We start from the raw sequence: 15,551 nt of genomic DNA, 5'->3' as shown, positions 1-15,551 counted from the left end.
AAAGTGCGTTCAGCACAAACACACATCAAGCTCTCTCTGCCTCTCTCCTTCTGACACAGTGCCCCGTACATGAACTCTGCTGGATTACATTTATAGGCAAAAAAAAAAAGAGAGAACAGAAAAATAACACCCACCATTGCCTACCTATTTGGAAAGCGCAGTATAGCAATCGAGCAGCTTGATATATAGCATAACCTTTACCTTCCTCCTCACCATAGCACGCTTACCTTTGCTTTTCTGCAGTGTGTCCAAATTAATTCGCCTGAGGTCGTCTTATTCTAAAGAGCAAAACCATCTCCCGAAGCTTTGCCATGTGCTGCTTGTACACTGAGTCCCTCTGAATCATGATGGGCAACAGCCAGAGGATAGAAGACAATATTAATGTGGACACTGGTCACCCTGACAGTGCGACCAGTCGTTATTCTCATGCTCATTGCTGCGACTCTCAGTGTGGTTTCAAGAGTTATACATCAAAATGACGTAATAATATGGAACAGCCACAGTTGGAACTGCCCTGATAGCCTTTCAGCTCCATCACTGTCTCCTTATGAACAGACCTAAGGGACAGATAATGACTGCAATATATATAAATGAGCCATAGCAAGACAGATGTAAAATCAAGGATCGTTTGAAATAAAAGGTCTCCTGGTGCCTTTGTTTCAGAGAGGACATCTCGATTTTGTCCTTACCTATAGAGGGACTGACAGTGAGGGAGGAGGAGAGGACGTCAATGACTGCAGAACAGAGAGAGTGGAGAAGCTGTGTTTGCCCGCTGCTTTCAAAGCTTCACTTTGGCCTGCTGTCAATAATCGCTCCAGCCCTCTTTTCAAGCTTTGTCAAATTAACAAGAGAAATTCCTCTACCCAAGAGAATCATTAGCTGGGGCAGCCATTAGCTTGTTTGTGCAAATTTGTCTCTGTTCTCCCAAGCAGCTACGCAGCTCTTTAGGTAGCCCCTTTCTGTGGCTAATTACCATATTGGTCACATTTACTATCCTTGACATTTCCTTTCTGTTATTCTCCTTTTTTTTTCACTCTGCAGACAAGATAAGGCTGCTCTGGCCATTCATGCAGGGATCAGATCGGTGGGACTGATATCAGACTGCTTTATCCCCCCCACGGTGAGTCTGCCTCACACCGCTGCTGATTAGCAGGCCAACATAGCTCTTCATGAATGGAGATGGGAACACTGGGCTCCAGCCAGACCCAACACCATGCAATGATAATGACTACAGCACAATGAGTGAGGCTCGCTCACTCGCTGCTGGATGAATTCACAATTTATCCTGGACTCAGTAGTAAAGGTATTTATGAGATTTTTAGAGTGGAGATAGGTGCATGAAGCCATGTTGTTCTGTGCTGGAGACACTGCCAAGCCCAAAATGCCAAATCAGCAGATGGCCATGATTGATTGGCCTGGATGTGTGTTGGTCTATCAGGTGAGGTGCTATGTTTTTGAGTCATAAGATAATCAATAGGAAGCCTCCCCTGAGCTAAAATCAGTACACACTGTCTTATTGATGGGCTGCCCTTGACATGATCAAACAGCCCTCTGCCCCAAAGCTGTGTGGGGGGATAACATAAATCTTCCAACTGAGCTCAACTGTTAGAGAAATACAGACTTAGTTCGGTTAAAGCACAAGGACCAGACAAATGTTCAGCCTCCACAGCGCAGACAGACACTGCTGCATGCTTTGCCAAATTTGAGTCGGATTAAAACAAATCTGCATCTCTGTGCTGCCTCAGTGGCAGTGGTCCCAGGTCACCCACAGTCTGACCCGGGTGCTGCTGCTTAGCTTCAGCAGCGATTAAGCGACCATGACATCAGCCCGTGAACACGCACAAATTCATGTGGTGCACAGACAAGAGGAGATGATGTCATTCTCTGCCAACCAACCCTGGCAGCGAGAGGGCCCACCCAGACAAGATTTACTAGCGAGGTCAGGATGCCGATCATTAAGTATGAGACAAATACTTCCACACCATAAAACGCTTTTTCTCAGAGTCAACCACTGAAGCTGTATCTAAATGGGTCAACCGCTGTTTGCTGAGTGTGTCAGCATCCCCCAGATGTATGGCCATTCATGTATATGCATTACAACAACACTAAAAGCTGAGAGGGTCCCACAGGGTGGGCTCTTAAAATAACCGAAGAAATATGTGGGTTCAGGTTACCTGAGACACAGCATTATACATATGGGGACAATAACAGAGAAACAGGCAGTTGAATGTATGACAAAGCTGATCCAAGCCTCCTGTGTGGCGCTGAGGTTTAGTCTGGTAATGAGCCTGTCTCCTTTCTAAAGTCCCCCTGCAATCAAGGGACCACTGGTATAAACATTAATTTTGTTTTTCTCACTTCCTCCCCCTTATCCTAAATCACTCAAAACAACCAATGCCTGAGGCTGCAACATCCTGAATGCAGTGATTAATCTACGAATGTGGTTCAACAAATGTTAATTGTAGCAAAAATGTGCAATTTTACTTCATAGGAGCTGTGAAAAAGGCGGCCACCTGGAGATACAGAAGGAGACATTCCCCTTTGTGCAGTGTGGTTATCTTATCATTCAGATAAAGATTACCGTCAACGAAAACCCAGATCTTTCCAGTTGTTTTGAAAAATGTGTTTCCTCTCTCCTTCGGCAGCCCAAGAAACATTAAAATGGAAGAGAGAACTAACAGGCTTATCTGGCTGTCAGTTGAATCTTATCAATCCAAAGCTCTGAAGCTTTCAGCCGACTTGCCAGTCCGTTTCCTCCCGCCTGGCTGTTTTAATGGTAGTCTGAAGGTAGAGCTCCTCTCTCCCGTGTCGGTTTACACAACAGCAGTTTGCAGGAAGTGGCCAAACACCTCCAGGCTAGGATTTATACACTTCCTATAAATCCTCTGAAATAGATAAATGAATCCCAGCTAAACCAGACAGCAATGAATGTGATGTCCAGTTATCTGAGCAACATCCTGCCTGGCACGCTCCAAACACACCGGACCAAGGCCTTTAAGAAAATCTCTTTGTTCCAACAAGGTGTTCAACAAGCCTTTTGTTCCTGCGGTGTCTGGCCTTGGACACAGAATACCAAATGGGGCATCATTTGTGCACTGACTGCTGACAGCCCAAGGCTGCACACACATCTTCACTGCACCAATCCCTGGCCAATTAGGTAAGGCTAAATGCATTCATGTAACATCTGTGAGTACAATGTGTTGTCATAGAAAAGAAAAGGTTCCTGACAAAAACTGATGTCTCCTTATGCAACTGACTTGTCATATTCATGTTATACTGCCGATTCAAAGAGCTCTTCTGTCAGAGCAAGACAGAAACATGCAGTTTTGGAAAATAAAATCTTAAATTCTACAAGGGGTTTGTAAACCTGTTCTGTCACAGTCTCCTTAGAACTCTTTTGAAACGGTCTGTGGACTGAGGTGGAAAACGAGGGATTAGGGCATCCTCTGGAGAATTGCTTGAATAACGGGGAATCATTTGAAGCACAAGGGAAGAAAGAAAGGGCGTGCAAGTGGGGAACAGGGAAGAAATCAGTGCATAGGTATGGATGGCGATGTGAAAAATAACAAAGTAGTGCAAATACAGTCAGTTAGAGGAAGAAGGAAGAGAGGCAGATAGAAAAAAGCAGTGAAAGAGGGAGCTGCAGGGTGTAAAGCCAAGTCCTCTCGTCGATCAGTGGGCCTGGCTCTGTGCCAGTGAGGCGCTGTCCATGAGGAGGTAAATCATTTTCTGTCTGAGAGAGAAACAGGAAAAAATGATTGTTGGGGCTATGCCACAGCCAGCTTGGAATTGCTTTATTCCCAAAGATGGGAATCCCCAGTCGGCCAAGAATAAATGGAACAGTTGGCGCCAAAAAGTGACAAAACTTCATCAATATTCAAGAAAGCCTGGTTTGTTGCTACAGTGTTGTAAGCAGCCGTAGATTTAAGCACTGGCTTGCATCAACACAGAGGAAAAAGCAACATTCATTTTACTCTGATTTGGTCATGAAACATGAAAGGAACTACGTGATGCAGATTTATCATCGCCTTGCCTTTGGACATCAGACCAAGAAGAAAGGGATCGTACCAACAGATTCTCACTTCCCAGAGGACTGTGCAAAGAAGGTGCTCTGTGTCTATGCCATGGTTAAACCCTTAATGATTGAGGGGGGAATAGTTTTTTTCTGCTCAACAGGAGTGTGTGGCAAACCTTCAACGCTGACATCCGCTGTTTTTGTGTTCAATGGTCTGCCCATAAAGCACACACCCACCAATTCCCCCTGTCCCCATGCTGAACAGCCACAAAGCTCTCCGGCTAAGTTAGGGTCTTAAGGGGGGCTTAAGGCAAGCAAAGGAAGGAAAGAGTAAAAGTGAGAGGCAATAATTCTATTTACAGTTCATTTTATTGTTCTTCTTGGCATTCAGGATCACATCTTGCTAATATGGCCTTAACTAGCCTCAACATTAGGCCATGGAGAGGTGGACAAAGCAAAGGGCATTAGCTCTACGGGACCCATTTGTCAGTCAATGAGATAAAGGGGCCAATTTAAGGCTCCTAGAGGAAAGAATTGGAAATACCTGCAATGAGAGTCAAAGGGTCCTCAAAGGAAAATCTCTAGCAATTGACCCCTACTTGTTTATAGGAGCCTTCCAGAAAACTGCAGCTTTGGGTGCGAGTGGAGAAAATGCTCAGCTATTACGTCAAAATTGGTTCAGGCAGCAAAAATAAAAGTCTGGGGAGAAAATTCACTTTTCGGCTGATGGGTGACAGATGATAATGAAGACATGTTCTTCCCCGCTCTGCAGACTGCAGCTTCGCCACCCCTGGCACTGCTGACAAAGATTAACAGCTGCTTTCATCTCTTCCAGTGCATTTTCGCTCTGCTCCTCAGACACTGCTTCAGGTATTCTGCTACACTCCTCTCCAAGGCTGCAGAGAATCTGGAATGACTTCACACTCTCAATGCACATGATGAACTCCGATTCACCCACTATCCCACCCACGTTTTCCCTTGAAAACCTCAGGAAGGCTGTTCTGCTCAGAGCATGCACAGAAGAACTCTCGGCACTCACGTCATGTTATCACTGACTGAGTGACGTTTCCTGTCTGAAAAATCAGTTTGGCACACAATGGAGGCAGGACATTTGACATACACGAGAAAAATGAGGATTATTATAACCACTGATCAAATATAATGTCCTCTTCGATTGATACATGACATCACATCAGAATGCAGAATAACTTAAGAGCATGATGAGTGTGGAAGAGACAGACAGACGGGAAGAAAGCCAGCATACTTCTGCTCCACTTCTCTGCTTCATTAATCACTTGCTGCCATGGTAAGACACCTAGCGATTATTTATTTGCACTTCTCCACACAGAGGCTATCACAACAAAAAGGCCCGCAGGCTGCAGAGAACATTTGTGAGTGATTAATCAGTGGGCCATCTAGAGAGACAGAACAGAGGGGGAGGGGAGTTCTAACATGTGTTTCTTAATCTTTCATCTATATTCAAGTCAATAGCCAGCCTAACAAAAATTAGAGGGAGTCCAAATCAGGTGAAATGAGCTGTACTGTCAGGGACATGGAAGCACGAAATGGTCATTTGGATCAGGAGGCTCAAAAAACACATCACAGATGCATACAGAAGAGGCAGTACTAATCTAACTACATGTGGAAATGTGTTCCCGAGAACAGCCACTAAGACGTTACTGAGTACAACCACATTATTCCAAGTTAAGCAGTTTATCCTGTATCACACACTCATAAAGTCAACCACAGAAACACACACAGAGCAACACTCACTGGGCCACATACAGCGTATGGGGATAATGGGATTTTTAGCGCGCGGCAGCTGGCTCTCATGTGCTGGGTCGTGAACCGATTACAGGCAATAATCCTCTCCATTCAAGACGATGTGCATGCAGAAAGCAGCAACAGAAACACAGAGGAGGTAAATCCTCCATGCTGTAGTTTGATCAGCCGTTTTGAACTGACTCTGAACTGTTTAACTGGACAAGGAAAGGTCGAGGGCACATCATCCTACACTGTAACTCTTAATCTTTACTAATTCTCTACTAAGAAGTACATTGTGGTGCAAATATGATGTGGAATATGTACTAGAAGCACTATAATGTTTCCCCTGTGGCTGATTGCGTATTTACTGCACTACATTGAAGCCAAAGGTTAATTTTGTACATTGGGAAGATAATTAAATCTGTCGTTAATACACAGTATGTTTCATCAGTGTCATCAGTCCTGTAATTCCTTGGTTTTAATCCTCCACAGTTATTATTTGGCTGTCTGAACAATTTTAAAGCCCCAGCAGCCATGGAGATAAAGAAGGCAGTGTGATGATGGTGAAACGTTTCAGAAAATTGAAGCTGTGGGTTATGAGGTAAACACTCAACCACCTGTCCTGACAATGGCCTTATCCTCAGAGGTAATCTGAGCTCCACCCGTAAAAGCTGGGCCCTTCCCGATGACAAACAGAAGGATAGGGGTGCTGCATGTGTGTTTCTGAAAATGTAAAGCACCTGCATTTAGGGAAATCAATCTACTGTCACTGATTAAGCAGCTATTAGTCATTCACGTTGAACAGAAGGCCACGGTGAGGCTGAGCACTGAGGAGCAGTGATGCCTGAGAAGCCCCACCAGGAGCCATCTTTGTTTCTCTGGATTGTAAGGCATAAAGGCAGCTCGTGGGAGCAGAGGCCACAGGCTCTAATCTGCATCTGCACACAATAGGACATAAAATTCCTCAATGCAAATCCCCTGCCAACAGCTATTGCAATTTACTTGTTCTTATTCCACAACACTCTCACACTGTGTCTCAATGCAGAAGTCACTGGAGTAGTAACGACATAGATAATAGACTCCATTTGCATGAGACCTTTCACTGAGGGCACTAAGGAGGTTTAGATGGCGTCGCTAAGCCACCATGGCCGTGATACATAATATCCATTCAACAGGATGGGGGTCAAAGAATTGAGCAAAGTCAAGCATAAATGAACACTAATGCACTGATCATGGTGCCCTCTGTCCAGTTGGAGAATGCCCAACACGGACAGGCAAACAGAGCAGGAGATGGATTGATGCTGAGGGCATGGCCTCTCCTGCCCACACTCAAGTAGTCACACACAGCCTGGTCTTTGTGATCATCCTTAGACATGGGCAGCTCTATGTTCGATGACAAGCCTACAGGACAGAGACCTGTGCTCCACATCCTCTCATTTCTCTACATGTGAAAGGAACATGTCAGGAGTGGATGGGGGCGCTTCCCTCTCTCCCCACAGGGCTTAGCCGACGTGGACCCAGGGTGAGCGCACAGGCTTGAGTCAGCGCTTCAGCTCTTTGTTTGTCGGCCCCCCTCCGCTGCCCCCCTGCAGGCTATGTGAGTGGGCCAGACAGACTTCCTGACTCAGGGATTTATTTGGGGGAACAGGGGAAAGGGCATCAGGTTATCCCTCACACAGGCTTGACAAACCCTCTTGCTTTTCTTTTCTGTATCACTGGAGCTGTTTGCCATTCATGATGACAGGCACAGGAGACTCTACGCTGCCCGTCACCCTGGTGCACAGCGCTATCACACCATGTTATCATATCCCAGGGAAGAGGCAGACACCCGGAAAGAGGCAAGGAAATCCCACCACAGCGAGAGTGCAGCAAAATCTTCAGAACACCGATTATCTGAAGAGGAACATGCAGAATCAAAATAAGAACTTCTCATGCAATATCCAGCATATATGCCTGTGCAGCATGCAATGTATAAGGCTCACTCAGGTTGCCTGAATGTGGTCGTCTGTTAGATTCAGTAAAGATCGAATCTGTATCTCTGTTGATAAAGATCAAAAAACCATGATGTCTGTTACCTGAGAATCATGAAGGATTCTGAATCAGAGGAAGGCAGTGCATTGCTATTGATGGGTGAGAAGCTGCATGAGGGTAGTTGGATGTATCTACCTGTGGTGGATCCCTAAGGCTGCAAGGCCAGGCTGGATTTCCATCAACACCTCAGCCTTGACGGCGCCTGACAGGGCTTGGATGGATTCACACCTGGGCTTATCTACAGGCTGCAGCCCCTTCATGGCCTCAGCTGGTGCTGCCACTGTGTCTGCACTGAGGCAGCCATTAGTCCCATCAGTCTGATTATTGCAGGAAAATGCCAGCTGGTGTTTTATCCAACAGTAAACAAAGACAAATACCACAAAGCAGCTCACCCATCCCGGCTACCACCCACTCAATACTTCTGATGAGCCATTTGGTGCCCTGGGCATGTGTTGCTCAGATTCAACAGATTGATATGAATCAATTCTCATTTGTCAGGCTCTAGAGGTAGTGGTAGTATTAACATTTCAGCTCCACTGTGGCTGTTTCCTCAAAATGGAGCCAGCATTTCAGCAGTATGTTTTCTGCCATGCTATACATTCTGCTCACACTCTCGCTTTGGTGGAGGAATCCATCTCGCTGTGGCTTGACAACAAAACCATTACCCTCTCACCTCCCGGGAGCAGACAGTCCAACTCCAACTGCACATTCCACAGAGCGGAAAAGAGAGAGCGACACGGAAAGAAAGATAAAGAGAGAGAGGGAGGAAAGCGAGAAAAGACAATAGACAACACAGCTCAGCAGACAGAATCAAAAGCTGACGAACAACACAAATACACACAAGGCGCATCCAAGTGAGCTCAGTTTTGCCTGTGTACAACAACTTACTTGACTCCCATGGTAGTGAATCCAATATTCTTCTCCACAGACCTCCGGCTTCTGATGCGGTCAGAATGGAGCATCAGCCCGAGCTCGCCTTCAGAATGACAACATTTACAAGCACACTGGTCCCAGGCAGCTACCGTCCTGCTGTGTATCTTTATCCCCTGCCATGTGGCCAGATCCAGTGTGCTCAGCAGACCCCTCTGCTCCACATAATCTGCCCTGCCTATTAGTCAGTGACTGAGATCCCTGCTGTCACTCAGCACGGCCAACCAAACACAGCGCTGTTCTGCTTTGTCTGCATCAAGCCTCTCTGTATGGACCAACCGTGAAAGACCTTAGAACTACTGTCCAGTCCTGATACGAAGAAAGGTGGGATGCTGTGTAAAATGTTAATAATAACAGATTGCAGTCATCTACACGAACTGTTTTTACTGACAACAGTTTAATAAAGTGTACAATCATGTGTTCACAAAGTGGTGAACCTCACTCCATCCTTGCCTGTGAACAAATGAGCCGTTCCAGGATGCCCCTTTCATACTCAATCATGATACTATCATCTGTTATAAATGAACCTGTTTACCCGTGGAATGTTCCAAACAGGTGTTTTTGGAGCATTCCACATCTTTCCCAGTCTTTAGTTGCTCCTGTCCCAACTTAAATATTCAAATACACTGTCTTTGTCCTGTTTTCGAATGAATATATGCTAAGAAAGGATGAGCAAATTATCAGATTCTGTTATTATTATTATTATTGTTATTATTTATGTTTTACACAGTGTCACAACTTAGAATGAGGGTTGTGTTTCCCTCAGCAACACATCCGAGCATCAGCACCTTCTTCACAAACATGAAGGTGGAAACTTCATAACCAATCAAACTACTCCATGATTGGACGAAGGACGTGAGCAAGCCATCCAACATGTGTTGTTCAGAACGAGAACAAGCACTTGTGACCCTGCAGTGCTTCCACTTTACAACACGCAGGACTCATTACTGAAGAGATGCTTGTCCCTCCCTCTGACTAAATTATAGTCCAGTGGAATAGAGGGCTATTTCAACTTCCTGATTTCCAATCTCCACTTCTGAAAGGAAAATCAGTCACATTTTATTCCCACAAGCTAATGACTTGTTTCTATGGTTACTCAGAGCAGCCTGGGGGATGAAGGGCAGAGTGAGTGTTGCTGACACATAGGCAGGGTCTTGTGTGTGCGCAGGAGGCTAAATGGCCCTGCTACCACAATTACAGGAGGATTCCTTCTGCAGAATCACAGTCATTACTGTGCAAACACTCACCTGGGCAGCAGCTGCAGGGCGGCGATGGACGACCATAAAACCACTTCCTCCTGACACTCCTCGAGGGCCGCATTCCAGCAAACAGCTGTCCATCCTGCCCCTGCAACAGCCAGCCTGTGTGCCACTTCTGAAGTCCACAGTGTCCCAGAGTAGGAGTAGGTCGCACATGTGCAAATCACAAGTGAACCTCACACCTTAACCTTCAAGTCTCAAGCAAATCAAGTCCGTGCTCTAAGTCATGCCAAATCGTTGCTTAGGTCAAGCAAGTCAAATGAAACGACCTTAAAACAGCAGAGAAAGGGCAACAATATCATGAGAAGACGAGCACACCGCTGTTTTAGCTAGTAACATGCCCACATGGCTAACATCTGAGCAGCCAATAAGTTAGCTAAAATGACATTTTCATGTGCCTTTCCTTGTGGGATTTGAAGTGAGTTGGATGTTGTGGTGGTCCTGTCGTTGATTTTTCAGCTGCAGAAATACATAGTGCTGTTTTTCTTACCACTTTCACCAACAACATAATAGTTAAATACAAATTTTATTATTTTGGGAGTAGATAAAAGTAGTAGAAAGAGGCAAATCCATCCATCCATCCATTTTCTATGCCGCTTATCCCTTTCGGGGTCACGGGGGGGCTGGAGCCTATCCCAGCTGCCAACGGGCAAGAGGCAGAAAGAGGCAAATATTAATTAAAAAAAGTCAAGTTCCTTTGAGCCATCTGTCTCAGGTCTCAAGTCTCAAATTATGAAGTCCAAGTCAAAGTCAGGTCGAACATTTTATCTGTCTCAAGTCCTCAAATTTGTGACTCAAGTCAAGTCATGTGACTTGATTCCCCTACCTCTGCTGAGTCCTCTACCGACTTGCTGTGTCTCCAAGATCTTCTATACTCTTGTATTCATTACCCACATGTATCTTTATAGTGAGTAAATCATCCCTCTCCTGAGTATGATTAGTGCGAGGTAGCAAAAGGACAGGGGAATGAGCTCTCTCCAAACAAGCATCGACAAGGGACCATCGATAGATGGAAACTGTCTCATGCTGCATGCAGAAATGTGCACACTGAGAAAAGTAGACTGCAAACTGAGCAGTCGACTCATCTCACAGAGTGTACTGAGAAGTCCCACGGGCCAGGTGGGTAATAAACACACTGTCACAATCAGCAGGTGTTAATGGAACAGAAAGATGGGGGAAGGATGTATGAGGCGGCAGTTAGCCACATCGTCTCGCCCCTGCTGTGAGCTCCGACTGGTTTCATTACACAACGCTGTGTCAATACACTAATCATATGCTCTGTCACAAGGCAATCAGTGCTTAACATGCTAGTCAGCTCAACATATGGCTCTAAATCCATTACCCCCAACCCCAGTAATACTCTGACACACGCACACACATAATGATATGCACACACACACACACATCATCCGGTCAGAGTTTGACCCTTGGCCCTTCCTGTCTCCCTGAGACTGTATAGTGAGTCTAATTGCCAATTGGTCATCACTGACCCCGGGGTCATCTTTGTTTCAGGTTTCCACAATTACCAGAGACAGGAAGCAGGATAAAAGAACAATATTATAGCTGGACTCATTTATTGTGTGATCAAACACAAGCTGGACTTCTATGAGAGAATTCTCTCACGAGCAACAGCACAGAGAGAGAAAGCACATTCTTACTAATCTACACAGCCTGGCAGGAATAAATGTGATAAATGTAATTCCCAGTCTTTTTGTGGTCATATCTTATCAGAGCTCCACACATTTTACATAACCAACTACTTCGACTTGGGTGCTTCTACCACTGAGTTATCAAAACAAGCATATGTGAACTTTTTTACCCCATTTTGAAGGAATTAAGCAGTTTGACGGTGCGATTAGGTAATGGAGGAAAAACAATTACTCTGGGTGGGGCACATTCCTAATTTGTGCTCAGAAATTGTGCTCTGACCTGCTGTTAGTTATCAAATCAACATTTATACTAAAATGATTTTTCAACTCAGTAGACATCTTAAATGAAACATATTAAAAGCTTTTTTTAACCAGCTGAACGGTTGACTTACATTCGCAATGAAAAATGAATGAATCGCTTTTGTTCTCTCCTTTTCTCGCAGCAGCAGACTAGTCAGCAGCTGACTAATTGCATTCTAATTAAAATTTCATCTCTGAGTGGAACGGTGTTAGTGAATGTCAGACAAGTGTCTAAGGAGCCTTCTCCACTCCATTGGGGTAGAAACTGCTGTTTGGTTATTCTGCTCCTACATTCTGGGCTCTCAGGACTTACACATGCATCCCACTAATTGTATCTTTCGAGAACAAAAAGGAATACTAATCAGATGTGAGTTTTCAATCAAGTCTAAAACATGAAGGACACTCATTTCACTGCTTTCTTTTTTTAACTCAAGGGCTCCCAGAGCAGCGAGAAAACAAGAAAATCGGTTGCTTGATTCAATTTGCTTTGACTTTTGGGGACTAACATTTCAATCAGCATTGATATACAAACAGATGAAACAAAGACAACAACAAGATGATGATGATGATGATGATGATGATGATGATATTCCTGTTCCATGCAACAGCTGCAGAGGGTCAGGAAAAGGGTGTGTGCTTCAAATCAAGCGCAGTGCATCTCCGCCACTCTTTTCTGAATCCGAGGAATGTAATGATGTTTAAAGCTGGCCCATCATCATTGTGTTTCTCTGGGCCAAGCAAAACACCACATTCTTGGCAGCAAATTATCACTGGGATGAAATGAAAGGTGGAACCCTTTACTGTACTTCCACCTACACCCCTTCTGCCCCACCAGGACCTGCTACAGGGGAAATAACAAGTCCACCTTCCTCTTTTTCCCTGTGCTTAGCCCACGCTGGCTGACTAGACTCTGCTCTCTATGCTACTCTTTTTGAGCTCAGGTCCAAAGAAAACATGAGAACTAATAAATCAATGTCAGGAATTAACCCTGTCTCATGGAGGGCCACACCTCGCTGTTGCTCAGCACTACTGCTCTTGTGACGGGAAAAGGCACACACAGGAAGTTGCATATTTAGCGGAGGATCTGGAATGCACTCTAAGCCAAAGGAGAGGCTTCATGGTCCCACTGATATACTCTGACCCTGTGAAAGCTGGCAAGACAAACTCCATTTGGGGTGGTTAAAAAAAAAAGCTAAGCTCCACGGATCCCCCATGGGCTTCCTGTCACACTCCACAAGTCCCCTCACCTCCTGTGGTGCAGAGCTTCAATGGTCCTATGCATCATTCTTAGCTAGCTTCCCTTTCGCCAACATTCATTATGGCATAGCACTCCTCTGAGAGTAGAGGCAGGGAATGTATGCACTGACCAGCCTGCCAGGGAATCTATCACTGACAATATAGCACACTGCACCAGCCATCCACCCGCCTGGAGAGGGTGAAGTATTCTCCGAGGCAACAACAACACCGGAGCCAAGCACTGCTGAAAAAGCCTCCCTCAGCCAGGATTACTAGGGACCAAATGGTTTCACCGACATCAAAAATAACAGCAAAGCTGCAAAATCTGAAGAGCTGTTTTAAATTGAAGAGGTAAAACAAAGAAAAAAATAACTAAACACGAAATACCTCAGGACAATACACGGCTTTAACCTAAGCCCCTTCGTGAGACACTCCCTTTTCATATCGAATTATGTAATTCTATTATCCATTCATGGGCACTGGTGCCTGTAACTGAAGGTTCATTTAGTCCCATGATGGTGCGTATCCCAAGGCAATGCCATAATTCAACCATGGCCAAAACAACATCTCCATGGAATAGCAGCCCCACATGGAAGTTAACACCATGAACCACGACCTTCAACAGACATTTGAAGGCGAGTCTGTGCATATCTCCTCTTCGGCTCTCTTCGTGTACACCCACACACACAGGAGCCTGAATACATGCAGCTGTGTACGCACACAAGCTTGCACACACACTAAACACTTCATTTAACACCGCACCGGCTCAATCTAATCTCTCTACCTTTTGACACACTCAACCGTGGTGTGATTTGACAGGACGGGGGAGGTGCTTACCTAATGAAGAAGGAGGCTGCGGCAGATGAGGAGGGAGAGGGGGAGGTGGATGTATTGGTGATGGGTGCTGGGAGTCCCGGTTGGCTGGAGCTCCTCAGTCGGCAGGGCGTCAAGGTGCTGCTGCTGCTGCTGGTGCTGGTGGTCATGGTGGTGACTGGGGCCTCTGAGGCTGGGACATCCCTGTCTGCTTCTCCCATCAAACTCTGGACCTGTTGACACACAGATACAGAGATAAGACCACAACCATCACTTACAATTTTTACTGCTCCTGCCCACCTTCCTTCCACTCCATTACTCCTCCATGCCACAGACGGACAGGCAGCTGCTGCAGCCAGCACCGGTTAGCAGGAGTCAGCATTATCCACAGCAGAGAGCTCCCTACAGATCAGCACGGATGCTGCACCATTCATTGATTCTGGCAACACTCTTGAGGTTGCCACCACTGTAATTAAGTGAAAACCCACATTTAATTAGTGATTAAATCTCCAGCGATTTACTTCACTGTGCTCCCGATTATATCTATAACTCCATTGCTATTTTGGCACTCCACTCATTAACAGTGAGGAAGGCGTCATCCTGCTGGTTGAGTTATACTTGGACTAAGAGCAAGTTTCAAACGGAGTAAACAATGAACAACAATATGAGAAATGAGGTTTGTTCCACGGCCTAAATGTTTACGAGGTATCAAAACTGTGCCTGCGTGAGCACACCCTGCTCTGGCAGCTTGGTAATTGAACAGGAGTAAACTGAGGTGAGCTGCATCTGTTTCACTGCTCACTGATGCCAAACGCACTGGGCAAACCACCTGTACGTCTTCCCATTGGCGAATATGTGCTACAGCAGGTCATCAACAAACAGGTACAACAGTTTCATCAACAACATAGGAGGTTTAGAGCAAGACAGAACAACTCCTTTTACTTTTATGGCTTTTATTCTTTTGCTTTTATCTAATGTAATCTTTTTATTGCTTTTATTCTTTTTCGTTGTATTTATTTGTACTGACATTTTGCCTTTTGCATTTTTGCATCTAGGTGTTGCTTTTGTTTGCCTTGACTGTCCTTCTGCTGTTAAATTGCTTTCGGCATTCCCTGCTTTTGCTTTTTCTGCAAAAGCACTTTGTAAGCTCAGTTTGTAAAGGTGCTATTCAAATAGTCATTATTATTATGATGAGCAAGTGTTAACCGCATTTTTAAAGCTTCTTGTGCAAAAAGTTAAAGATTATTATCATTGTGGTGATGATGACACACTTTTTGACAACGCACAAGGTATGAATAAGGCTGAAAAGGCTTTCACAGAGCTGTAGATGACTCGTCCACAGAAAACAGAAACATGCACTGGGCATTCAAGTCTCAGTGTCTGTTTAAGGTTGCAGCTAAAACAGGTGTAGCTTGGTGGAGATGGAGCATAAAGGTTCAGCGAGAGCTCTGAAGCCTGCAGTGGTTCACTGATGGCTCTCAGTCCAACTTAAGGACTGCAAGGAGCTAATTATGCAAGCCAAATGCTAACTCCAAGACTACACTTCAGCTGGAG

General features: G+C 45.2%; 1 protein-coding gene across 4 annotated transcripts in view; it reads right to left on the bottom strand.

Annotated features, from left to right (window-relative positions):
* The window catches only part of kif26ab (kinesin family member 26Ab), a 70,137-nt gene that overhangs the window by 20,764 nt on the left and 33,822 nt on the right, over nt 1-15,551 (bottom strand). For all 4 annotated transcript variants that reach the window (XM_070980081.1, XM_070980082.1, XM_070980083.1 and 1 more), the window contains exon 4: nt 14,022-14,230. In XM_070980081.1, coding sequence (XP_070836182.1) covers nt 14,022-14,230 — 209 coding nt within the window. The remainder of the gene's footprint in view (nt 1-14,021; nt 14,231-15,551) is intronic.

Source organism: Chaetodon trifascialis, chromosome 14 (assembly GCF_039877785.1).
Source record: "Chaetodon trifascialis isolate fChaTrf1 chromosome 14, fChaTrf1.hap1, whole genome shotgun sequence".
Taxonomy (NCBI): Eukaryota; Metazoa; Chordata; class Actinopteri; order Chaetodontiformes; family Chaetodontidae; genus Chaetodon; species Chaetodon trifascialis.
This window is presented reverse-complemented; position numbering and strand designations above follow the sequence as displayed.